This window comes from Oncorhynchus nerka, linkage group LG19, assembly GCF_034236695.1.
Source record: "Oncorhynchus nerka isolate Pitt River linkage group LG19, Oner_Uvic_2.0, whole genome shotgun sequence".
Taxonomy (NCBI): Eukaryota; Metazoa; Chordata; class Actinopteri; order Salmoniformes; family Salmonidae; genus Oncorhynchus; species Oncorhynchus nerka.
Window position 1 is genome coordinate 9,218,264 of NC_088414.1, and position 26,711 is coordinate 9,244,974.

At 42.2% G+C, this 26,711-nt stretch overlaps 1 protein-coding gene across 1 annotated transcript; it reads right to left on the reverse strand.

The window, feature by feature from the left end:
* Positions 1-2,452: 2,452 nt before the first annotated feature.
* Positions 2,453-5,302, reverse strand: LOC115123408 (proteinase-activated receptor 3-like). Its single transcript, XM_029652747.2, has 2 exons — positions 5,107-5,302; positions 2,453-4,384 (listed from the first exon to the last, which is right to left on the reverse strand). Exons 1-2 carry the CDS (start codon positions 5,171-5,173, stop codon positions 3,303-3,305), a joined length of 1,149 nt encoding a protein of 382 aa, XP_029508607.1. The 5' UTR covers positions 5,174-5,302; the 3' UTR covers positions 2,453-3,302.
* Between the last annotated feature and the right edge of the window lie 21,409 nt (positions 5,303-26,711).

The following is a 26,711-nucleotide window of genomic DNA, read 5'->3' on the forward strand; positions in this document are numbered from 1 at the left end:
AGCCAACACCTCATTTGGCTGCCTTTCCTTCCAGTTCTCTGCTGCCTGTGACTGGAACGATTTGCAAACATCGCTGAAGTTTGAGAGTTTTATTTCCCTCACCAACTTTAAACATCTGCTATCTGAGCAGCTGACCGATCGCTGCAGCTGTACATAGTCCATCGGTAAATAGCCCACCCAATTTACCTACCTCATCCCCATACTGTTTTTATTTATTTACTTTTCTGCTCTTTTGCACACCAGTATCTCTACCTGCACATGACCATCTGATCATTTATCACTCCAGTGTTAATCTGCAAAATTGTAATTATTCACCTACCTCCTCATGCCTTTTGCATACAATGTATATAGACTCTACTGTGTTCTACTGTGTTATTGACTTGTTTATTGTTTACTCCATGTGTAACTCGGTGTTGTTGTCTGTTCACACTGCTATGCTTTATCTTGGCCAGGTCGCAGTTGTAAATGAGAACTTGTTCTCAACAGGCCTACCTGGTTAAATAAAGGTGAAATAAAATCAAATAAATCAAATAAAATATTTAGAAAAAGGCTGTAACCTGAATACTTTCCGAATGCACTGTAAAGGGTTATGTTTGGGGCAAATCCAATACAACCCATTACCGAGTAGCACACTCTATATTTTCAAGCATAGTGGTGGCTGCATCATGTTATGCTTGTAATCGTTAAGGGCCGGGGAGTTATCAGGACAAAAAAATCTATGGAATGGAGCTAAGCACAAGCAAAATCCTAGAGGAATATCTGGTTCAGTCTTCTTTCTGCCAGACAGAAGTTCAGTCTTCTTTCTGAATTCACCTTTCAGCAGGACAAAAACCTACGCCAAATCTACACTGGAGTTGTTTACTAAGAAGACAGTGAATGTCCCTGAGTGGCCGAGTTACAGTTTTGACTTAACTCTTTTGGGATAGGGGGCAGCATTTTCACTTTTGAATGGATAGCGTGCCCAGAGTGAACTGCCTCCCACTCTGTCCCAGATGCTAATTTCGTCTGCATATTATTATTAGTATTGGATAGAAAACACTCTGAAGTTTCTAAAACTGTTTGAATGATGTCTGTGATTATAACAGAGTTCATATGACAGACGAAAACCTGAGAAAAATCCAACCGGGAAGTGGGAAATCTGCGGTTTGAAATTTTTCAAAGCTTGGCCTACCGAATACACAGTGTCTATGGAGTCAAGTTGCACTTCCTACGGCTTCCACTAGATGTCAACCGTCTTTAGAAACTGGTTTGAGGATTCTACTATAAAGGGGGAGCTTATGAGACCTATTTGAGTCAGTGGTCTGGCAGAGTGTCTCGGGCTCGTGACGCGCACTCCCGACAGAGTTCCATGGCTTTTCTTCAGACATAGGAATTCTCCGGTTGGAACATTATTGATGTTTTATGTTAAAAACATCCTAAAGATTGATTCCATACATCGTTTGACTTGTTTCTACGACCTGTAATGGAACTTTTTGAGTTTTTGTCTGGACCAAGTGCTCGCGCCTCATGAAGATGGATTAGTGGGCTGAACACGCTAACAACAAGTGGCTATTTGGACATAAATGATGGACTTTATGGAATTTTATTGAACAAATCAGTCATTTATTGTCGAACTGGGATTCCTGGGAGTGCATTCTGATGAAGATCTGATTAATATTTATAGTGTTATATCTAACTTCTGTTGACTCCAAAATGGCGGATATTTCTCTGGCTGGATTGGGCTCTGAGCGCCGTTCTCAGATTATGCTTTTTCCGTAAAAATCTGACACAGTGGTTGCATTAAGGAGAAGTCTATCTTTAATTCTGTGAATATCTTCTATCAATGTTTATTATGAGTATTTCTGCAAAATCACCGGATGTTTTGGAATCAAAACATTACTGCACGTAACGCACCAATGTTAACTGAGATTTTTGGATGTAAATATGCACATTATCGAACAAAACATTCATGTATTGTGTTACATGATGTCCCATGAGTGTTATCTGATGAAGATCATCAAAGGTTAGTGATTCTGCTTTTTGTGACTCCTATCTTTGGCTGGAAAAATGGCTGTGTGTTTTTTTGACTTGGCGGTGATCTAACATAATCATGTGTTGTGTTTTCGCTGTAAAGCCTTTTTGAAATCGGACACGATGGGTTGATTAACAATAAGTTTATCTTTCATTTGCTGTATTGGACTTGTTAATGTGTGAAAGTTACATATTTCTAAAAAATATTTTTGAATTTCGCGCGCTGCCTTTTCAGCGGAATGTTAGCGGAACGCCTGCCCTAGAAAGGTTCAATCTGATTGAAAATCTATGGCAAGACCTGAAAATGGTTGTCTAGCAATGATCAACAACCAATTTGACAGATCTTGAAGAATTATGAAAAGGATAATGGAAATGTTGCACAATCCAGGTGTGGAATGCTCTGAGAGACTTACCCAGAAAGACTCACAGCTATAATCGTGGCCAAGGTGAATCTAACATTTATTGACCTAGCGTTTTTTGTGTGTAGATCTTTGACAAAAAAAATCACAATTAAATACATTTGAATCCCACTTTGTAACACAACAAAATGTGGAAAAAGTAAAGAAGTGTGAATACTTTCTAAAGGCACTGTATTTACATTTGAAGTACATTCTGTAATATATGTTGGAATATATACATTATTTGGCCAAATGTAAATATTTCACATGTATCCTTAAAAACATTTTTAATAGGATTTGTAAGTAAACAACAAATACAATAGACATATATAGCCCCCCCCCCCCCACACACACACACACACACACACAAACACAGAATTCCAGTCCAGTCTACTCAGAGTCCCAGCATTGATACAGTAGTTGATGTTCCTCTCTCTGTTTGTGGTTGGAAGGGTCCCGTTTATGATTTGCCAACAACAAATTGCCAATTGACTCATTCATCCCCTCTCCTCTCCCCTGTAACTACTCCCCAGGTGTTTGCTGTAAATGAGAATGTGTTCTCAGTCAATTTACCCAGTAAAATAAGGGTTAAAAAAAGACAAAAAAGAGTCACACACAGATCTAAACCGATTTCACATATGAAACTGGATCTGAAATGAGAAACCTCACTGAGATCCATAACTAACCCTGATCCAGTTTCTGGCCTTATCTTCCGATAGTCAGTCACATAGTTGAGATCTAGATTGAAGTGGCTGACCCAAATTTAGGCCTGATGTTGCGGTCCAAAATTCTAATCCAGGTTACGTCAAATTCAGGTGGGGATGCTCATGGTCTTCCCCTTGAAGATCATGGAATAAATGTGGATTATTTTGTACTTTTGTTCCGGATGAAGATTCAGGTGGAGATGCTCAGAGTCATGAAGTGGAGTTTGGATCCGGTTGATTTGGACATAAGGAGGAAGAGGAATGGGTCCAGGCAGGCATGCAGACAGCACAGACACACTGCCACATTGAAGTAGCCGTAGAAGCTGTCCTCTTCGCCCGCCAACAGACGCACATAATGCAGGAAGTGGAGGGTCCCGGCGGGGCCGAAACATGCCACAAAAATCACAAACACCAGCGAGCTAGCCTTGACATACAGCGCCCAGTCGTGGTGTGAGTGGTTGAGTTCTCGGACTATCCGTGCATAACACACAGCCGTGACCACCAGCGGGACTAGTAGACCCAGAAAGGTCAGGCCCAGCTTGTAGTAGAGCAGAGGAGCATGGGAGCTGTAGTCCAGTGGAAGAACATCATGGCAAGTAGTGAGGCCTAGCTGAGGGAGGTGGTAGCTCTGCCGGACCAGGAGCTCGGGTATGACAGCAGCCCCAAACACCCCCCAAACAACCACGCTGGCCCAGGCGGTATAGGCCCTCTTGGGGAGGCTCTTGTAGAGAAACGGGCGCACCACGGCCAGGTAGCGTTTGACGCTAATACAGGCTAGCGTGTGTGCCGAGCAGTACAGGTTGCCGTAGAAACAGGCTGTGACGATGCGGCAGGCAGTCTCGCCGAACACCCAGTGGTTGCCGTGGAGATGGTAGTGGGCCTTGAAGACGAGGGAGAGGAGGAGGAAGAGGTCGGAGATGGCCAGGCTGCAGTAGAGGATGGCCGACGACACCCTCCTGACTTCGGTGGCCACGGAGGACAAGATGGCAACGTTGGCCGGGATCCCCACGACAATGGCCAGCATGTAAAAACTGGGGATGACCCACCTGCTCAGGGGGCCGACGAGGTACGCCGCTGTGTCGTTGCTTAGCAAACACAGCGCCGGAGGGGTAGGAGCAGAGGCAGTGGGGGGGCCAGAATAATGGGGTGCTTGTTGTGTCTGTGTCTGTTGGCAGGCATTAGGGAGAGAGACAGACTTTAACTGTATGATTTTTCCTTTAAATGTTCTGGGAATTACAGTGATGTTGCACTTGGATTTCTTGGCCCTTTTCCCTGGGGAAGTAGATGAAGGGGGGGAGACATTAGGATTTGGTACCATAGCAACTCACACGGAAACTACAGGCTATTCAAAACAGAGCTTGTTGTTTGTTTTTCACCTCCGTATTCATTTATTTGGTTAACGGCGTTCATTTCCATAGAGATACATAACATGTGACGGTAAATAATTGAAAGAGAGAAATATGCAGGAAACAAAAACACTGTGCATTTGTTTTTCTAATATCCTAAAGCATACAGTCAATTTAGTAAAGTTAAGGCATTTTGACATGTGATGACTTAGTTGAATAACTATGGAAATGAGAAGAGCTGCTAACATGGAATGGCCTCCGCTGTTAGTCCAAGGTGTGGTAACATGCGGGAACGCATGACAAGCGTGTGAGTCAGGAGAGATGAAGAAACCTCTATCTGTACAAGGTAGATTCATCAAATCTTACACAATGCTTTAGTGATTAACATAACTACTGTGTAAAGATGTGCAAGTTAGTGCAACAAAACAAAGAAGGATTTCATAGTGCTAAACATTCATTCAATTCTGCTAAAAAAAATTCTTATAAATCAAACTTGATAAAATCCCACAGTTGGAAACAACAACAAAAGGGAACAAGCATCTGTACTAAACATTCCCTAAATTATTAGATTAGCATTTTAGTTTCCACGTCTTTCAAGAATGATTACTTTTTGATCAAATGTTGTCAATAACATGTGGTTGTCTTTACCTTTGGATTGAAATGTCACATCCAGCAAAAGAAAAGTAACCAATAAAAATAGCAAAAGTTTCCCCATTGCTACTTGTCCGGATAGATAGTCCTTTGAAATAATCTACTTTAGCGATCAACAATATGGGCAGATCGTTCCTGATGTCCGGGCAGGTCACATCTCTGTCAAGAAGTCTCTCTGTCTCTCTCTGTCTCAGTGAGTTAAACCAGAGAGAGGAAGGCGGAGCAATGGGCTGTAGAAAAGTATTTGGCTGAGCTATGTCATCCTGGCAGCACACAAAAAACTTGCCACAACCTGTTTGAGCCTAAAGACATTGCATTTCTAACATACAGTACCAGTTAAAAGTTTGGATACACCTACTCCTTATTGTAGAATAATAGTGAAATAATAGTGAAGAAATCATAACTAGGAAATAACACATGGAATAATGTAGAAACTGAAAAAAGTAGCCACCCTTTGCCTTGATGACAGCTTTGCACACTCTTGACATTCTCTCAACCAGCTTCACCTGGAATGCTTTTCCAACAGTCTTAAAGGAATTTCTACAGATACTGAGAACTTGTTCGCTGCTTTTCCTTCACCCTGCAGTCCAACTCATCCCAAACCATCTCAATTGGGTTGAGGTCGGATGATTGTGGAGGCCAGGTCATCTGATGCCGCACTCCATCACTCTCCTTCTTGGTCAAATAGCCCTTACCCAGCCTGGAGGTGTGTTGGGTCATTGTCCTGTTGAAAAAGAAATGATAGTCTTAATAAGCGCAAACCAGATGGGATGGCATATCGCTGCAGAATGCTGTGGTAGCCATGCTGGTTAAGTGTGCCTTGAATTCTAAATAAATCACAGACAGTGTCACCAGCAAAGCACTCCCACACCATCACACCTCCTCCTCCATGCTTCACGGTGTGAACCACACATGCGGAAATCATTCGTTCACCTACTCTGCGTCTCACAAAGACACAGCGATTGGAAGCAGAAATCTCAAATTTGTACTCATCACACCAAAGTACAGATTTCCACCGGTCTAATGTCCATTGCTCGTGTTTCTTGGCCCAAGCAAGTTTTTTAAAAGATCAGATTTAAAAATAAAAAAAATGGTTGTTAACAATCCCGTATCCGGGAGCGTAATCATAGCCTCAAACTAATTTGCATGACGCAGCGGACATAAATACTTTTCCTATTCATGAAAATCGCAAATGAAATGAAATAAGTATATTCAAACACAAGCTTAGCCTTGTTAACAACACTGTCATCTCAGATTTTCAAAATATGCGTTACAGCCAACGCTAGACAAGCATTTGTGTAAGTTTATCATGGCATAATGCTATGCTAGGCTCTGCTGGCAGCAGGCAACATTTTCACGAAAATAAGAAAAGCAACCAAATTAAATAATTTACCTTTGAAGAACTTCGGATGCTTTCACTCAGGAGACTCCCAGTTAGATAGCAAATGTTCAAATTTCCAAAAATATTATTTTTGTAGGCGAAATAGCTCCCGTTTCTTCATCATGCTTGGCTGAGAAATCGACCGGAAAATGCTGCAACTATAACGCCAAACTTTTTTCAAAATTCGCTCCATAATATCGACAGAAACACGGCAAACGTTGTTTAGGATCCATCCTCAAGGTGTTTTTAACATATATATTCGATAATATATCCTTTGAGGCAGTTGGTTTCTCATAAGAAGCGATTGGAAAAATGGCTACCTCAGTATTTTACGCAAGATTTTCTGCGAGAGACACCATGTGACCACATGCTATATATGGTCCCTTACAGCCATTCTTCAATGGAACTGCCTAAAAAGACGCCGCAATGCTGTAGACACCTTGGGGAATACGTGGAAAACGTAAACTCATTCGCAGCTCATTCACAGCCATATAAGGAGTCATTGGCATGAGGCGGTTTTAAAAAATGCGGCGCTTCTTGGTTGGATTTTTATCTGGGTTTCACCTGTAACATCAGTTCTGTGGCACTCACAGACAATATCTTTGCAGTTTTGGAAACGTCAGAGTGTTTTCTTTCCAAAGCTGTCAATTATATGCAAAGTCGAGCATCTTTTCATGACAAAATATCTTGTTTAAAACGGGAATGTTTTTCATCCAAAATGTTTAATAGCCCCCCCAAATGCATAACTGGTTTTAAGAGAACTACTCTATTGGCGTACTGATCAAGTTTCTTGAGCTATTTAGTCAAACAGGGGGTAACACTCTAGTAAAACTTCCATTTTATGTATGGTCTTATCTTAACCTCTTGCTTCTACTCGGGACGCTTGCGTCCCAACTAGAGCTCTGGAAATGCAAATGCGCTACGCTAAATGCTAATAGTATTAGTTAAAACTCAAAAGTTCATTAAAATACACATGCAGGGTATCGAATTAAAGCTACACTCGTTGTGAATCCAGGCAACAAGTCAGATTTTTAAAATGCTTTTCAGCGAAAGCATGAGAAGCTATTATCTGATAGCATGTAACACCCCAAAAGACCCACAGGGGACGTAAACAAAATAATTAGCATTTTGTCGTTACACAAACCGCACAATAAAATAGAAAACATTCATTACCTTTCACCATCTTCTTTGTTGGCACTCCTAGATGTCCCATAAACACTATTTGGGTCTTTATTTCGATTAAATCGGTCCATATAAAGCCTAGATATCGTTATATGTAGACTGTGTGATAAACGAAAAAAACATTGTTTCAAAACGTAACGTCATTTTTTTAAATTCAAAAAGTCGACGATAAACTTTCACAAAACACTTCGAAATACGTTTGTAATGCAACTTTAGGTATTAGTAAACGTTAATAAGCGATAAAATTCATCAGGAGGCGATGTAAAGATCATTAGCTGTCTGTCTGGAAAAATGTCCGGCTAGAAACTCAACGAAAATATCCGGTCCTAGACCTGAGGAGATACGGTGCCCTGCATGTGTTTGACCAAGAAAAAACTCGAAGGGAAATGACAAGACTCTAGACACCGTGTGGAAGCTGTAGGTACTGCAACCTCAGTCAATTAATTGTGGTTCACCTTTATCAATGGGTTCAAGTAGCGCATGGATATATTTTCCCATTTTCAGTGATCAGTTTTTCCTGTGCTTTTCGATGTAAATGCCGTTCTGGTAAAGCCACAGCAGTGATTTAACCAGTTTTATAAACGTCTGAGTGTTTTCTAACCACACAGACTAAGCAAATGCATATACTATATTCCTGGCATGAGTAGCAGGGCGCTGAAATGTTGCGCGATTTTTAACAGAATGTTCAAAAAAGTAGAGGGTCGACTTAAGAGGTTAATAACACTACTCCTTATACTGAATCATATACAGTGAAATATATGACGAGGTAAAATGACACACATTTCTGTCCATGTTTCCTGTTTGTCAGTGAGGCCCTTCAGTGACTTTTTCAGCCAGCACATGTGAGTGCAGAGGAAGGAAGGAAATGCCTGTCTGAAGCTGATAAGCCAGTCTGAACAAGAGCCGTTCTGCTCATATTTTTACATGTCTTTACACGTCATCTTCACATATCTTCTGAGGGAACTGTTGCCTACAGAAAAAAGTGTTTAGCCAAAAAAAAGCCCCCTGCTCTAACTGTAGGAGGCAATTAGACAAAAACTATCATGTTTTTACAGATCACCAAAAGAGAAGTCTAGAATAAGCCCGCTGATCTGAAATGTTGTATTTATTTTTTCTTTTGCATTTTTGATATTTCTCTGTGAGTTTCCATCAGGCCCCAGCAGCTCGCAGGTGTGACCCTGTGGCACGTCTTGTTGTTCCTGTGCCTCTAACTCGCAGGATGCTAGCTGACAGGAAAGATATGAGTCTATTCTAATCATGTCTGAATGACACTACCAGAGAGACCCAAACAACACTGTCATGTAGACATTTCTGAGATGAATGATTCTCACATGTTTACAGACAGTGAATAAATACTGTATTTTGGGTGAATACCGTAGGACATGGTGGTGTAATTGATATATGACTGGATTGGGTGAATACCGTAGGACATGGTGGTGTAATTGATATATGACTGGATTGGGTGAATACTGTAGGAAATGGTGGTGTAATTGATATAAGACTGGATTGGGTGAATACTGTAGGACATGGTGGTGTAATTGATATATGACTGGATTGGGTGAATACCGTAGGACATGGTGGTGTAATTGATATAAGACTGGATTGGGTGAATACCGTAGGACATGGCTGTGTAATTGATATATGACTGGATTGGGTGAATACTGTAGGACATGGTGGTGTAATTGATATATGACTGGATTGGGTGAATACTGTAGGACATGGTGGTGTAATTGATATAAGACTGGATTGGGTGAATACTGTAGGACATGGCGGTGTAATTGATATATGACTGGATTGGGTGAATACTGTAGGACATGGTGGTGTAATTGATATATGACTGGATTGGGTGAATACTGTAGGACATGGTGGTGTAATTGATATATGACTGGATTGGGTGAATACTGTACAACATGGTGGTGTAATTGATATATGACAGGATTGGGTGAATACTGTAGGACATGGTGGTGTAATTGATATAAGACTGGATTGGGTGAATACTGTAGGACATGGTGGTGTAATTGATATATGACTGGATTGGGTGAATACCGTAGGACATGGTGGTGTAATTGATATAAGACTGGATTGGGTGAATACCGTAGGACATGGTGGTGTAATTGATATATGACTGGATTGGGTGAATACTGTAGGACATGGTGGTGTAATTGATATAAGACTGGATTGGGTGAATACTGTAGGACATGGTGGTGTAATTGATATATGACTGGATTGGGTGAATACTGTAGGACATGGTGGTGTAATTGATATATGACTGGATTGGGTGAATACTGTACGACATGGTGGTGTAATTGATATATGACTGGATTGGGTGAATACTGTAGGACATGGTGGTGTAATTGATATATGACTGGATTGGGTGAATACTGTAGGACATGGTGGTGTAATTGATATATGACTGGATTGGGTGAATACTGTAGGACATGGTGGTGTAATTGATATATGACTGGATTGGGTGAATACCGTAGGACATGGTGGTGTAATTGATATATGACTGGATTGGGTGAATACCGTAGGACATGGTGGTGTAATTGATATATGACTGGATTGGGTGAATACTGTAGGACATGGTGGTGTAATTGATATATGACTGGATTGGGTGAATACTGTAGGACATGGTGGTGTAATTGATATATGACTGGATTGGGTGAATACTGTACGACATGGTGGTGTAATTGATATATGACTGGATTGGGTGAATACTGTAGGACATGGTGGTGTAATTGATATATGACTGGATTGGGTGAATACCGTAGGACATGGTGGTGTAATTGATATACTGTCTAATTGGAGGACTACAGTGACTCTTGGCGTTTCCCTGACAATAGAGGGTGTAGGGAGTGAGTCTCAAAGACCCTCCCCATTATTGATGAAGGTTCATATGTTCTGCTGCAGATATTGTCTGATTGCTGATATCACCAATAAGCCAAGGATTGACAAGGACCAAGGAACCTACCCCGACAAGGGCTAGTCATTAACAACGCACATGTCTGTGCCATACGGTAAAAACAGGAATGCTTTTAGTGCTCTCATACAATATAACGTATTATGTTATGTTACAGCAGTGTTGGGCGCTCCTGGCCTGGTACATTCTGTAATACGACCCCGAAGTAAGTAATCAACAAGGATTAAGCAGAAGGATCCACAGGTTCTATTTTGTTTCTGCCTTCCTCATTTGACCACTAAGGCCCGTCAGCTCAGATTGTATTACAGCCTCTCTGGCCCTGACGACATTCTGTTAGTCTGTATATTAATATTGACCGGGGAGTTTTGCTATTTCCCACTTCGTCAGTTATCTGATGTTGATTTAGGTTTAATTACGTTATTACACAACATGGCACGGATTATGTAGCATTGCCATTCACATCATCAATGCATTGATAGGTTCACTGAGGTTTATAAGTGTCTATTGCATTCATCTTTATATTAATTGGACTGAGTTTTCGTAGAGATATGACTGGGTTTGGCCTGGCTTGATTTTACGCACACAGCTAAGTATCTCCAACAGAGGGCAGTGTTGCCCGATTGGCTTTTTATTAAGGCTGGCTACAAACTGATAGCTGTTTCAATGATGCGCCATCCATGTTGGTCACCACTGTGTCTCTTTCAGTTGCAGACATAATTGGTCAATTTGGATGTTTTCCCAGTGCTACCCAATTCCTGGTAGTCTAGCTGGTCATTATGTGCCTGTTATATAAACGTATTTAGATCTGGGCTGCGTCTCAAGACAGGAGAGTTATCCCCCAACTAAAGTATGCCGGGGAGCTAAGCCCTCTGGCATACGTGACAGCGTTAGTGCAGGAACAGGTTCTATCACAGCTGTCCAAGTGTCTGAGCTCTGTAGAGGACAGTGAACAAAGACAGAACCCGAGGGAACTATCCATAGGGAACAGCTATCTGGAATGGAAGGCAACACTGGCCTCGTGCCATAGAGTTAACCCCCCTGTGCTCTGTGTTGTCGTGGTCAGTTTCCTGCCTTCTCCCTTAGCAAGAATGAGCTGGTGTTAGTGTGGAATCTGTTAGTGGCCTTCTGAGCAATGTGACCCAAACACAGGGTACTGTTTTAAAGTTCTAGCTGCACCTTCAGTGGAAAGAACAGAATATGACGTAACACACACATGCAAGCGCCACACACAAACTAAAAACCCATGAACTGAATACATAACATTACTGTGATAAATGCAACACATTTTGGGGACAGTTCCACCTCAATGAAAACCCTAATGTTTCCCTAATAAGTAAAGCATGAGGCGGTCGAAAGTAAGAGAGTGTGCATTGCTACTGTAGTGTTAATGTGAGTGAGTGTGTGTGTGTTCTTGTTTGAACCTGGGGTGTGTGGTTCTGTGTTTTCACTGCCTTCTCACAGTCCCAGGGTAAATGATCCATGCTTTCCCTCTCCCTCCCACACACACTCCTCTTCCATCACCCCACACACACACACACATAACCTTTCCCTCGGCCCTCACACAGCACCCCTGAATATTCCCCCATACGGCCAGGCCTAGCTCAACATGATCTGATAGATGAGGATTACAGGTGCAGGAAACTGCTTCAGCGTGTCTCTGTTATTTCAGTTTTTTTTAGGAGTTTGTAAAGTGTTAATATTTCAATAATTTCACTGTAAATTGTACAAGGGTTTCTTGAACATACGTCTTTCGATAAGGGCGCAAGGCGAGATGCAGACACAGGAGGCAGATGGTTGGAGTCTTAGATGTTTATTCATCCAAAAAGGGGTAGGCAGGAGAATGGTCGTGTACAGGCAAAAAGTCCAAACCAGTTTTGAGTCCAGTAAGTACCGAAGGGCAGGCAGGCAGAATAGTCAGGCAGGAGGGAATGGAGTCCAGAAAACAGGCAAGGGTCAAAACCTGGGAGGACAGGCAAAAGGAGTGCAGGAAGAACAAAACACACGCTGGTTGACTTGATAAACATACAAGACGGACTGCCACAGAGACAGGAAACACAGGGGTTCATTTCACGGGGGAAAATAAGCGACACTTGGAGGGGGTGGAGACAATAACAAGGACAGATGAGAAGAGATCAGGTTGTGACACTTTCTCTCTCTCTCTAATTCTGGATAGCCATCTTTGTGAACATTTGCCTTCCTCTATCATTAGAGGAGTGTTCAGGTCAGATTGCTGTAAACCACTCAGGCCCGATGCAGTGCAGACAGTAGCTGTTCAGTACTGTAACTTCAGCAAAATTTTAGGATTGGTTGAACTGGCCTTTACACCTAATGTCCTGTCTCTAGCTGAAAAATGTCATGTGATCTCCGGGAAATAGTGGAAACCCAAACCCATGAAACAAAGACACCACCCTAAACACACACACGCACACACACACACACAGAGAAGACAGTCTGTCTGTGCAGAAAGCTCTGTCTGGACACAATAGCATCATAGTTAATCTGCCTCTCTAGACAGGAAGGACATTAACAGATAAGACCAGATGGACCCTGGTGCTGCTGTAGGTCAAAGGTTGACTATCCAGCCTCTTCCGTCAAGAACCATGTTTTTCTTACATGTTTACTTTGTAACTGTCTGTCGCCTAGTAACTTTTCCCAGCAGTAGTGACAGTTATCATGAAAATGTCAGATCTGAGAATCCTTAACCAAACTGGAAGGCAGAACCCACCTACTGTTACTCAACTATAAGCCATCCCTATGAGTTAATTGCAAACCAGATTCCCGGTAGTGTGTCTAGGGTCACAGTTACATTCTGGTACAGTGACTTTATTGCAAATACTGATAAATAAATAAAAACTAGGACAACTATTTTGTGTATGCCACAGACAATGACTATAAGAGGTCAAATATTTCAACATTGTTGTGCATTTCTGGCCAGTTGCCCTCCTACGGCATTTTTGTCATTTCCTTACTACGCTGAGAAATAATAATTTGCTTACATTCTGTTCAATCCGTCAGACTGATGTTGAGACTTTCAGTAACTCCACAGCGAAAATAAGATTAGCACGACTTTGTCACACTGAGACAACATTAGACATTCTTATCCAGAGTGCGCACACTGTTATACTGGTCCCCCATGGGAATACGAACCCACAACTCTGGAGTTGCTAGTGCCCTGCTCTACCAACTAAGCCACCCGGGAGCCATATGAGACATCTTTTGTATATTACGTACAGAAAGGCCAAGGTTAAGGCTTAGCCTTTACACACCTACTTCAGTAGTGGACTCAATCCTTCACGGTCAGAATGTTACGCAACTTTCCAAAGAAAAAAAATAGAAGGAAGGCGAAAGAGAGAGTTGTGGTACTTTGTAATCAAAGGCTTCGTTCCAATGCACTGTACTAGCATACCACTTTAAGGCACCCCCAGTACATCGCTCCATTTTAAGAGCCAGTGGGTCTACTATGGATATTGGAAAATAGCCTTGCCACGCCTCCAAAGCCAAATAGACGTCTGTAAACAACAACAGGGTAACCACTAACCAATGTCTAAGTAAAAGTCACTCAAGCGACTTAGTCACTTATTAACTTTGATATAATCAATGAAGTCATCTGTGGATGTGGATTAGATGGACTGGATGGAGGGTGGACTCTGACCTGTGGATAGAGCGGAGGTTTATGTTACCCTACAAGGAGAATTTAGTCATATCCAGTGCAGGCTGTGCTGCAGTGCAGTCAGATACAGCATCTCACATAAAAATGTATTCGTCACATACAGGTAGACGAGGAAATGCTCTAGCTCCCTCAACAACGCAGTAACAATAATAACCATAACATTGATAAAAAGAGCAAAACATAGCAAGTAATAAGAGCGGTAATATGCATAATAATGGACTGTGTGTGTGTGTGTGTGTGTGTGTGTGTGTGTGTGTGTGTGTGTGTGTGTTTATGAGTGGTTGTGTGTAAGTGTTGGTTGTGTGGGTCGTCAGGACATGATACATTGGCAATTTTGTAGGGCAATATTGCCCGAGCAATGCTGCTGGCAACAGAGTAGGGTAATGAGACACTGGAGCAATGATGAGCAATGCTTGTCACCAAAAGCACTCACAAACTTCTACAGATGCACAATCGAGAGCATCCTGGCGGGCTGTATCACCGCCTGGTACGGCAACTGCTCCGCCCTCAACCGTAAGGCTCTCCAGAGGGTAGTGAGGTCTGCACAAAGCATCACCGGGGGCAAACTACCTGCCCTCCAGGACACCTACACCACCGGATGTTACAGGAAGGCCATAAAGATCATCAAGGACATCAACCACCCGAACCACTGCCTGTTCACCCCGCTATCATCCAGAAGGCGAGGTCAGTACAGGTGCATCAAAGCTGGGACCGAGAAACTGAAAAACAGCTTCTATCTCAAGGCCATCAGACTGTTAAACAGCCACCACTAACATTGAGTGGCTGCTGCCAACACACTGTCATTGACACTGACCCAACTCCAGCCACTTTAATAATGGGAATTGATGGGAAATGATGTAAATATATCACTAGCCACTTTAAACAATGCTACCTTATATAATGTTACTTACCCTACATTATTCATCTCATATGCGTACGTATATACTGTACTCTACATCATCGACTGCATCCTTATGTAATACATGTATCACTAGCCACTTTAACTATGCCACTTTGTTTACTTTGTCTACATACTCATCTCATATGTATATACTGTACTCGATACCATCTACTGTATGCTGCTCTGTACCATCACTCATTCATATATCCTTATGTACATATTCTTTATGCCCTTACACTGTGTATAAGACAGTAGTTTTGGAATTGTTAGTTAGATTACTTGTTGGTTATCACTGCATTGTCGGAAGTAAAAGCACAAGCATTAAGCTACACTCGCATTAACATCTGCTAACCATGTGTATGTGACAAATAAAATTTGATTTGATTTGCTGCTGGCAACAGAGTGGGGTAATGAGACACTGGAGCAATGATGAGCAATGCTGCTGGCAACAGAGTGGGGTAATGAGACACTGGAGCAATGATGAGCAATGAGCAACATGGACATGAATAATAGATTTGATATGAATCAAATCAAACTTTATTTGTCACATGCGCCGAGTTACTTACAAGCCCTAAGTAAAAATAAATAAATAAAAGGAACAATGAAATAAACAGCAGCAGTAAAATAACAATAGCAAGGCTGTATACAGGGAGTAACGGTACAGAGTCAATAGCAAGGCTATATACAGGGAGTAACGGTACAGAGTCAATAGCAAGGATACAGGGAGTAACGGTACAGAGTCAATGTGGAGGCTATATACAGGGAGTAACGGTACAGAGTCAATGTGGAGGCTATATACAGGGAGTAACGGTATAGAGTCAATAGCAAGGCTATATACAGGGAGTAACGGTACAGAGTCAATGTGGAGGCTATATACAGGGAGTAACGGTACAGAGTCAATGTGGAGGCTATATACAGGGAGTAACGGTACAGAGTCAGTGTGGAGGCTATATACAGGGGTACCAGTACAGAGTCAATGTGGAGGCTATATACAGGGAGTAACGGTACAGAGTCAATGTGGAGGCTATATACAGGGAGTAACGGTACAGAGTCAGTGTGGAGGCTATATACAGGGGGTACCGGTACAGAGTCAGTGTGGAGGCTATATACAGGGGTACCAGTACAGAGTCAGTGTGGAGGCTATATACAGGGGGTACCGGTACAGAGTCAGTGTGGAGGCTATATACAGGGGTACCAGTACAGAGTCAGTGTGGAGGCTATATACAGGGAGTAACGGTACAGAGTCAATGTGGAGGCTATATACAGGGAGTAACGGTACAGAGTCAGTGTGGAGGCTATATACAGGGGGTACCGGTACAGAGTCAGTGTGGAGGCTATATACAGGGAGTAACGGTATAGAGTCAGTGTGGAGGCTATATACAGGGAGTAACGGTACAGAGTCAGTGTGGAGGCTGTATACAGGGGGTACCGGTACAGAGTCAGTGTGGAGGCTATATACAGGGAGTAACGGTATAGAGTCAATGTGGAGGCTATATACAGGGAGTAACGGTATAGAGTCAATGTGGAGGCTATATACAGGGGTACCGGTACAGAGTCAGTGTGGAGGCTATATACAGGGAGTAACGGTATAGAGTCAATGTGGAGGCTATATACAGGGGGTACCGGTACAGAGTCAGTGTGGAGGCTATATACAGGGAGTAACGGTATAGAGTCAATGTGGAGGCTATATACAGGGAGTAACGGTATAGAGTCAATGTGGAGGCTATATACAGGGGTACCGGTACAGAGTCAATGTGGAGGCTGTATACAGGGAGTAACGGTACAGAGTCAATGTGGAGGCTATATACAGGGGGTACCGGTACAGAGTCAATGTGGAGGCTATATACAGGGGTACTGGTACAGAGTCAATGTGGAGGCTATATACAGGGGGTACCGGTACAGAGTCAATGTGGAGGCTATATACAGGGGGTACCGGTACAGAGTCAATGTGGAGGCTATATACAGGGGGTACCGGTACAGAGTCAATGTGGAGGCTATATACAGGGGGTACCGGTACAGAGTCAATGTGGAGGCTATATACAGGGGTACCAGTACAGAGTCAATGTGGAGGCTATATACAGGGGTACCAGTATAGAGTCAATGTGGAGGCTATATACAGGGAGTAACGGTATAGAGTCAGTGTGGAGGCTATATACAGGGAGTAACGGTACAGAGTCAATGTGGAGGCTATATACAGGGGTACCAGTATAGAGTCAATGTGGAGGCTATATACAGGGAGTAACGGTATAGAGTCAGTGTGGAGGCTATATACAGGGAGTAACGGTACAGAGTCAATGTGGAGGCTATATACAGGGGTACCAGTATAGAGTCAATGTGGAGGCTATATACAGGGAGTAACGGTATAGAGTCAGTGTGGAGGCTATATACAGGGAGTAACGGTACAGAGTCAATGTGGAGGCTATATACAGGGGGTACTGGTACAGAGTCAATGTGGAGGCTATATACAGGGAGTAACGGTATAGAGTCAGTGTGGAGACTATATACAGGGAGTAACGGTATAGAGTCAGTGTGGAGACTATATACAGGGGGTACCGGTACAGAGTCAATGTGGAGGCTATATACAGGGAGTAACGGTACAGAGTCAATGTGGAGGCTATATACAGGGGGTACCGGTACAGAGTCAATGTGGAGGCTATATACAGGGAGTAACGGTATAGAGTCAGTGTGGAGACTATATACAGGGAGTAACGGTATAGAGTCAGTGTGGAGACTATATACAGGGGGTACCGGTACAGAGTCAATGTGGAGGCTATATACAGGGAGTAACGGTACAGAGTCAATGTGGAGACTATATACAGGGGGTACCGGTACAGAGTCAATGTGGAGGCTATATACATGGAGTAACGGTACAGAGTCAATGTGGAGGCTATATACAGGGAGTAACGGTATAGAGTCAATGTGGAGGCTATATACAGGGAGTAACGGTATAGAGTCAATAGCAAGGCTGTATACAGGGAGTAACGGTATAGAGTCAATGTGGAGGCTATATACAGGGAGTAACGGTACAGAGTCAATGTGGAGGCTTTATACAGGGAGTAACGGTACAGAGTCAATGTGGAGGCTATATACAGGGAGTAACGGTATAGAGTCAATGTGGAGGCTATATACAGGGAGTAACGGTACAGAGTCAATGTGGAGGCTTTATACAGGGAGTAACGGTACAGAGTCAATGTGGAGGCTGTATACAGGAGGTACCGGTACAGAGTCAATGTGGAGGCTATATACAGGGAGTAACGGTACAGAGTCAATGTGGAGGCTATATACAGGGAGTAACGGTACAGAGTCAATGTGGAGGCTATATACAGGGAGTAACGGTACAGAGTCAATGTGGAGGCTGTATACAGGAGGTACCGGTACAGAGTCAATGTGGAGGCTATATACAGGGAGTAACGGTACAGAGTCAATGTGGAGGCTATATACAGGAGGTACCGGTACAGAGTCAATGTGGAGGCTATATACAGGGAGTAACGGTACAGAGTCAATGTGGAGGCTATATACAGGGAGTAACGGTATAGAGTCAATGTGGAGGCTATATACAGGAGGTACCGGTACAGAGTCAATGTGGAGGCTATATACAGGGAGTAACGGTACAGAGTCAATGTGGAGGCTATATACAGGGTGTTACGGTACAGAGTCAATGTGGAGGCTATATACAGGGTGTTACGGTACAGAGTCAATGTGGAGGCTATATACAGGAGGTACCGGTACAGAGTCAATGTGGAGGCTATATACAGGGGGTACCGGTACAGAGTCAATGTGGAGGCTATATACAGGGGGTACCGGTACAGAGTCAATGTGGAGGCTATATACAGGGAGTAACGGTACAGAGTCAATGTGGAGGCTATATACAGGGGGTACCGGTACAGAGTCAATGTGGAGGCTATATACAGGGAGTAACGGTACAGAGTCAATGTGGAGGCTATATACAGGGAGTAACGGTACAGAGTCAATGTGGAGGCTATATACAGGGAGTAACGGTATAGAGTCAATGTGGAGGCTATATACAGGGAGTAACGGTACAGAGTCAATGTGGAGGCTATATACAGGGAGTAACGGTACAGAGTCAATGTGGAGGCTATATAAAGGGAGTAACGGTACAGAGTCAATGTGGAGGCTATATACAGGGGGTACTGGTACAGAGTCAATGTGGAGGCTATATACAGGGGGTACCGGTACAGAGTCAATGTGGAGGCTATATACAGGGAGTAACGGTACAGAGTCAATGTGGAGGCTATATACAGGGAGTAACGGTACAGAGTCAATGTGGAGGCTATATACAGGGAGTAACGGTACAGAGTCAATGTGGAGGCTATATACAGGGAGTAACGGTACAGAGTCAATGTGGAGGCTATATACAGGGAGTAACGGTACAGAGTCAATGTGGAGGCTATATACAGGGAGTAACGGTACAGAGTCAATGTGGAGGCTATATACAGGGAGTAACGGTACAGAGTCAATGTGGAGGCTATATACAGGGAGTAACGGTACAGAGTCAATGTGGAGGCTATATACAGGGAGTAACGGTACAGAGTCAATGTGGAGGCTATATACAGGGAGTAACGGTACAGAGTCAATGTGGAGGCTATATAAAGGAGTAACGGTACAGAGTCAATGTGGAGGCTATATACAGGGAGTAACGGTATAGAGTCAGTGTGGAGGCTATATACAGGGAGTAACGGTACAGAGTCAATGTGGAGGCTATATAAAGGGAGTAACGGTACAGAGTCAATGTGGAGGCTATATAAAGGGAGTAACGGTACAGAGTCAATGTGGAGGCTATATACAGGGAGTAACGGTATAGAGTCAGTGTGGAGGCTATATACAGGGAGTAACGGTACAGAGTCAATGTGGAGGCTATATAAAGGGAGTAACGGTATAGAGTCAGTGTGGAGGCTATATACAGGGAGTAACGGTACAGAGTCAATGTGGAGGCTATATACAGGGAGTAACGGTACAGAGTCAATGTGGAGGCTATATACAGGGAGTAACGGTACAGAGTCAATGTGGAGGCTATATACAGGGAGTAACGGTACAGAGTCAATGTGGAGGCTATATACAGGGAGTAACGGTACAGAGTCAATGTGGAGGCTATATACAGGGAGTAACGGTACAGAGTCAATGTGGAGGCTATATACAGGGAGTAACGGTACAGAGTCAATGTGGAGGCTATATACAGGGAGTAACGGTACAGAGTCAATGTGGAGGCTATATACAGGGAGTAACGGTACAGAGTCAATATGCGGGGGCACCGGTTAGTCGAGGTAATTGAGGTAATATGTACATGTAGGTAGAGTTAAAGTGACTATGCATAGATAATAACAGAGAGTAGCAGCAGCGTAAAAGAGGGGTCTGGGTAGCCCTTTGATTAGCTGTTCAGGAGTCTTACGGCTTGGGGGTAGAATCATTTATTTAAGAATATCCTATAGCTTTGTGTTGCCTGTTGACTGTCACACCTGTATGGAATTTATCAGCTAACAAACAAGCAACCAACAGGTGTTGCCCTGAGGATCCACTCAACCTACTTCCAGTCAAGTCAATGACAACGCAGACATTGGAAAACTAGATTTTATGAAGTGTAAATGGTATTCATCAAGCTAGCGCACTAGTAAATCATACAAAAAGCAATATAAAATGATAAAGGAAATATAGCCTGTTTGTCCCATTGACGTAATATGCATGGGTTGCGGTTAGCATGCTAATCGATAAGAATATGCACCACAGTGGATATTTTTGGCAGCTTAACGTGACAAACTGAACACAGTATGTATGTATTAACATATCATTATATAATATAGTAGTGGAGAAACATATGAGACAGGAATGGCCAACATTTTACTCCAACATGGGAGTTGATTTTCTCTCCCTTCAGGTTGCCATGTTTTTCCAAATATTTTGGAACTGCAGCCTGTTCACATGACCAATATCTGTGCTCTGATTGGAGGATTCCTACAAATTGCCCACTAGGTGGAGCTGCCGATCAATATTCCCCAGATAATAAAAAGCTGCTCATTTTCAATAAACGCAACATGTAGTGCTGAATTGTAAGATCCCAGAATTGTTCCATACACACAAAATGCTTATTTCTCTCAAAATGTGTGCACAAATTTGTTTACATCCCTGTAAGTGAACATTTTTCCTTTGCCAAAATAATCCATCCACCTGACAGGAGTGGCATATCAAGAAGCTGATTAAACAGCATTATCATTACGCAGGTGCACCTTGTGCGGGGGACAATAAAAGGCCACTCTAAAATGTGCAGTTTTGTACACTGTAATAAAGCCTTTTTTCTAGGGAAAAACTCATTCTGATTGACTGGGCCTAACTCCCCAGTGGGTGGGCCTATGCCTTCCCAGACCCACCCATGGCTGTGCCCCTGCCCAGTCATGTGAAATGAATAGATTCTGGCCTAATGAATTTATATCAATTGATGATTTTCTTTATATGAACTGTAACTCAATAAATCATTGAAATTGTTGCATGTTGCGTTAATATTTTTGTTCAGTATAGTTTCCATTGTTTCATGGCCTTTAGGTGTAGATCTCTGAGGCCCTATTCCCACTACGAGAGATGAAGGAGAGTCTGAGGAGCAGAGTGCCGAAAGAGATTTCTACTTTTCACATTAAATCCTTAACTTTCGTTATGGCTGGCAAAGCAACATTCTTGGTCTGCAGCTCAAATTGATGATAACTTTTACAGTAGACCGTACTAGGCCAGTAAGCACAAACTATTTAACAATCCAATAAGCTTTTCTTCTAAAACATATTACAATAATGCAACTTTTTTCTCAGCAATTTACATTCAATTAGCTGACAATACACAGCTAACTCCTTAGCTAGCTAACAGACAACATGTATCATGATCAAGTGATGTTAGCATATCAATAATGAACATTGACCCCTCCCATTCGAATAAAAAAGTACAATAACGTTATCATACATTTCCATTCATATTATAATATAGCTAGGCTACACAGCTAAGTAATGTTAGCAAGCTAGTTAGCTTGCTAACATGATTGGATTTTTTTCTTCAGTATTAACCCTTCTCTTTTCAACACAAACTGAAGAGAGGAAATCAGAAATTTATTGTAAAGATGAAATATAAATAAATTGGAATTCAATTAAAAATATACATGTTCTTAAATCCTTAGGCCTTCTCTGAAGTGTAGTAAGTGTGAAGACTAAGGTGTAGGTCTGTGCAGGGAGACAGCTAGGGTTAGCTGTTCAGCAGTCTGATCACATGGGCGCTATTAGCTGTCTCGGATCCTTTTGGAGGAAGCAGAGCATGCAACCCTGGGTGGCCTCTGTGTTGAGGAGCAGGATGGCAGAGGTGTTTCTGCTTACTGTAGCTGAGGAGGAGTTTTACACATTAAAGACAGGTCAAAAGTGCAGAAAATTCACATTTTGCTTTAAATTTTACACCATGTTTTTCACTAGTTCAATCATCTAGAAACAGTGTTAATCACGAGTGATTGAATCTGAACACGTCCTGAAGCTGGACAGAACATTCAGGGGACTGTTTCTAAACATCAAGGTCAGTTTACTTTCCCAGGGAAAAGCAGCCTCTGGGAATAGACAGGAAAACAGAGAGGTTTTTAAATGCTTGAGCGAGGTCAACATCAGTACAAATGCATTCCTCTTACAGGATTCACACCAAGCCGATTTCAGACCTCAGGATAAGACCCAGATGCAGACAGTTCAAAGTAACAAAAGTGTATTACAAAAACAGGTGGCAGGCAAATGAAAGGTCAAGGACAGGCAGAGGTCAGTAATTCAGAGCAGAGTCCGAAAGGTAGAGAACGCCAGGCAGAATTGTCAAAACCAGCAAGACTAGCGTGAAAACCAGGAGTACGGTGAAAACTGCTGGTAGGCTTGACAAGACAAACAGAAAACACTGGTATAAATGCACAGGGGATAATGGGGAAAACGGGCAACAGGAAGGTGGTGGAGAGAAGCACAAGACAGGTGAAACAGGTCAGCCGAGACATTTTGATTGGTAAAAAGTATAGCCGATTATAAATTCCATTATGAAGTACATTATATAATAATGTGTTGTCCCACAGTGATTTATTCAGTGTTATACAACAGGTGGGTGAATGCTGATTGGTTAATACTGCATTCCAGTCCGGGTTTATTCCACAAGTTACCACTGGCTAAATCTTTGACGTTAACAAATACCTATTTACTCTGTTCCATTTGACTGCGCAATCCACTGTCTCATCAGCCCAGCCAGGCAATTTATAAACTTGATATCCACTATCTAGACATTATCTCACATTTCTTTTAGACTTACATGTAGTTTTCAACAGTTGAGATTTGTCTAAACCTTGCTCTCTGTATCTCTTACATTTGCAACATTGTTCCAATTTTCAAATTCGATCTCCAGCTGTCCCATCGTAATGAAGATGTCGGGATGAGACAGACAGGCAGTCAACTTTTCTCAGCCAGTCGAAATCATGAGTCAGCATAATGTTTGGGATATATACAAAGAACTATCAATAGAAAACAGGTCAAACGAAACGAAGTGCAGCTAGTTTGCTGTCTTTCTAGCTTCAGTTGGAAGTGATTGTGTTAGTTGTGTTGTTGGCTAGCTCCTCTGAATAACAGTGTCCTGACGAGAGAGTTGTTACACTCTCAAACACATAGATCCCCTGAACGCAGCTCACTCTCCAGATCCTAATCATCTGAATTCTGATCACCTGTTCACACACCTGTAAGTCATTATCACATCCTATTTAGTTCAGTTCTTTGTACCCCATCACTGTGAGATATTGTTTGTTTTGTGACACACTTATATTCGGAGTGCTGGGTTTCCTGGAATTTACCCATGGACCCAGTTACCGATGTGGTCCTTTACAATAAACACCTGATGTGCCCTGAGTTTCAAACCAGCTCTCTGTCTCCCTCTAAGAATAAATTAATCAAAATAATGTTTTTAATTGAAATGTCAATCATTATCTGAGTGTGTTGGTAACCCATTGTATAAAAGTGATTACCACTTTTGATTACCACGGTCCCTCGAAGCCGTTGTTTGGGGCCTAACAACACCCATGCCCAGTATATCCTCCAAACACCGGCTTCTCTGGCGCTATCACTTAATTATAAATGTGCTCTGCTGTACCACAGAGACTCAGCTGCAACTGTTGTATCTGCTCTTACAGAAAGAGATTCCTTGCCATTCTTACACATCCTCTCTTGCTCACTCTCCCTCTTGACAAACTGGTCCATTATCAAAATCAGATCTGCACAATATAGAGGAAATGCATCTTACAGGGGCACAACTTCCACTGGGGGAAATTGCATTTTTGTCCCCCCCCCCCAGTTTTATCATTGGAATGTGATACAAACAAGGAAACGGTGTGCTTTAAGACCATGCGGATGTCTCCAATCAGTCAGGTAGACTGTTTGGAGTGTTTATCTGACATAAATAAATAAATAAACATATGTATACTGTATATTACATATACAGTAATATATATTATGTTATGTACTGTATATATATATATATATATATATATATATATATATATATATATATATATATACAGTACCAGTCAAAATTTTGGACTCACCTACTCATTCAAGGGTTTATCTTTATTTTACTATTTTCTGCATTGTAGAATAATAGTGAAGACATCAAAAATATTAAATAACACATATGGAATCATGTAAGTGTTAAACAGATCAAAATATACTTTTTATTTGAGATTCTTCAAAGTATCAACCATTTGCCTTGACAGCTTTGCACATTCTTGGCATTCTCTCAACCAGCTTCATGAGGTAGTCACCTGGAATGCATTTAAAATCACAGGTGTGCCTTGTTAAAAGTTAATTTGTTGAATGTCTTTCCTTCTTAATGCATTTGAGCCAATCATTTGTGTTGTGAAAAGGTATACAGAAGATAGCCCTATTTGGTAGAATATCAAGTTCCTATTATGGCAAGAACAGCTCAAATAAGCAAAGAGAAACAACAGTCCATCATTACTTTAAGACATGAAGGTCAGTCAATCCGGAAAATTTCAAGAACTTTTCAAGTTTCTTTAAGTGGAGTCACAAAAACCATCAAGTGCTATGATGAAACTGGCTCTCATGAGGACTACCACAGGAAAGGAAGACCCAGAGTTACCTCTGCTGCAGAGGATAAGTGCATTAGAGTTACCAGCCTCAGAAATGAACTGCACCTCAGATTGTGCTTCGCAGAGTTCAAGTAACAGACACATCTCAACAACAACTGTTCAGACGAGACTGCGTGAATCAGGCCTCCGTGGTTAAATCGCTGTAAAGAAACCACTCCTAAAGGACACCAATAAAAAGAAGAGACTTGCTTGGGCCAGGAAACAAGAGCAATGGACATTAGAACGGTGGAAATCTGTCCTTTGGTGTGATCAGTCCAGATTTGAGATTTTTGGTTCCAACCAGCATGTCTTTGTGAGATGCAGAGTAGGTGAATAGATGATCACTACATGTGTGGTTCCCACCTTGGAGCATGGAGGAGGCGTGATGGTGTGGGGGTGCTTTTGCTGGTGACACTGTCAGTGATTTATTTAGAATTCAAGGCACACTTAACCAGCGTGGCTACCACAGCATTCTGCAGAAATACGCCATCCCATCTGGTTTGCGCTTAGTGGGACTACCATTTGTTTTTCAAAACACACCTCCAGGCTGTGTAAGGGCTATTTGACCAAGAAGAAGAGTGATGGGGTGCTGCATCAGATGACCTGACCTCTACAATCACCCGACCTCAACCCAATAGAGATGGTTTGGGATGATTTGGACCGCAGGGTGAAGGAAAAGCAGCCAACAAGTGCTCCGCATATGTGGGAAATCATTCAAGACTGTTGGAAAAGCATTCCAGGTGACTGCCTCATGAAGCTGGTTGAGAGAATGCAAAGCTGTCATCAAGGCAAAGGGTGGCTACTTTTAAGAATATAAAATATATTTTGATTTGTTTAACACTTTTTCGGCTACTAGATGATTCCACATGTGTTATCTCATAGTTTTGATGTCTTCATTATTATTCTACAATGTAGAAAATAGTAAAAAATAAAAAATACCCCACAGTAGGTGTGTCCAAACGTTTGACTGGTACTGTATGTCCCCCGACTTCTAAATCCAAAGTTCAGCCCCTGCAGCTTTATATTATCAAAAACAAGCACATACATACTGAACTAAAACACATCAAACTGACAAAATAGCCATCTTCACATATGACCTCAGTGTTTGAAATGAATGAAATTGTTGAAAAATGTTCTTGTCTGCTCTGGTCAAACGTTATGTTGTGGGTCTAGGAAGAAATAACTGGGACTATCAGTGTCAAAAAAGTAACTTTTGTTTTCCAAAAATCCATAGCTAGGTCTATTTAATAACAAGTATCCTAACAAGAAAACAGCATCGATCTCCATTCAGTCAAAAATGTCATTCAACATTAAATATCGACCAACGTGAAATGTTTGACATGCAGCTGCATTGTTCTTCCGTTCCGATCATTGATCCCAACTGATGACATCAGAAGACATGAACGCGCGTCCTGC

Excerpts from the sequence above, each read along its gene's own strand:
- LOC115123408 (XM_029652747.2), bottom strand. The coding sequence starts at position 5,173 with ATGGGGAAACTTTTGCTATTTTTATTGGTTACTTTTCTTTTGCTGGAT. Across the intron at positions 4,385-5,106 it reads TGTGACATTTCAATCCAAAG|GGAAAAGGGCCAAGAAATCC; the intron begins GTAAAGACAACC and ends CTACTTCCCCAG.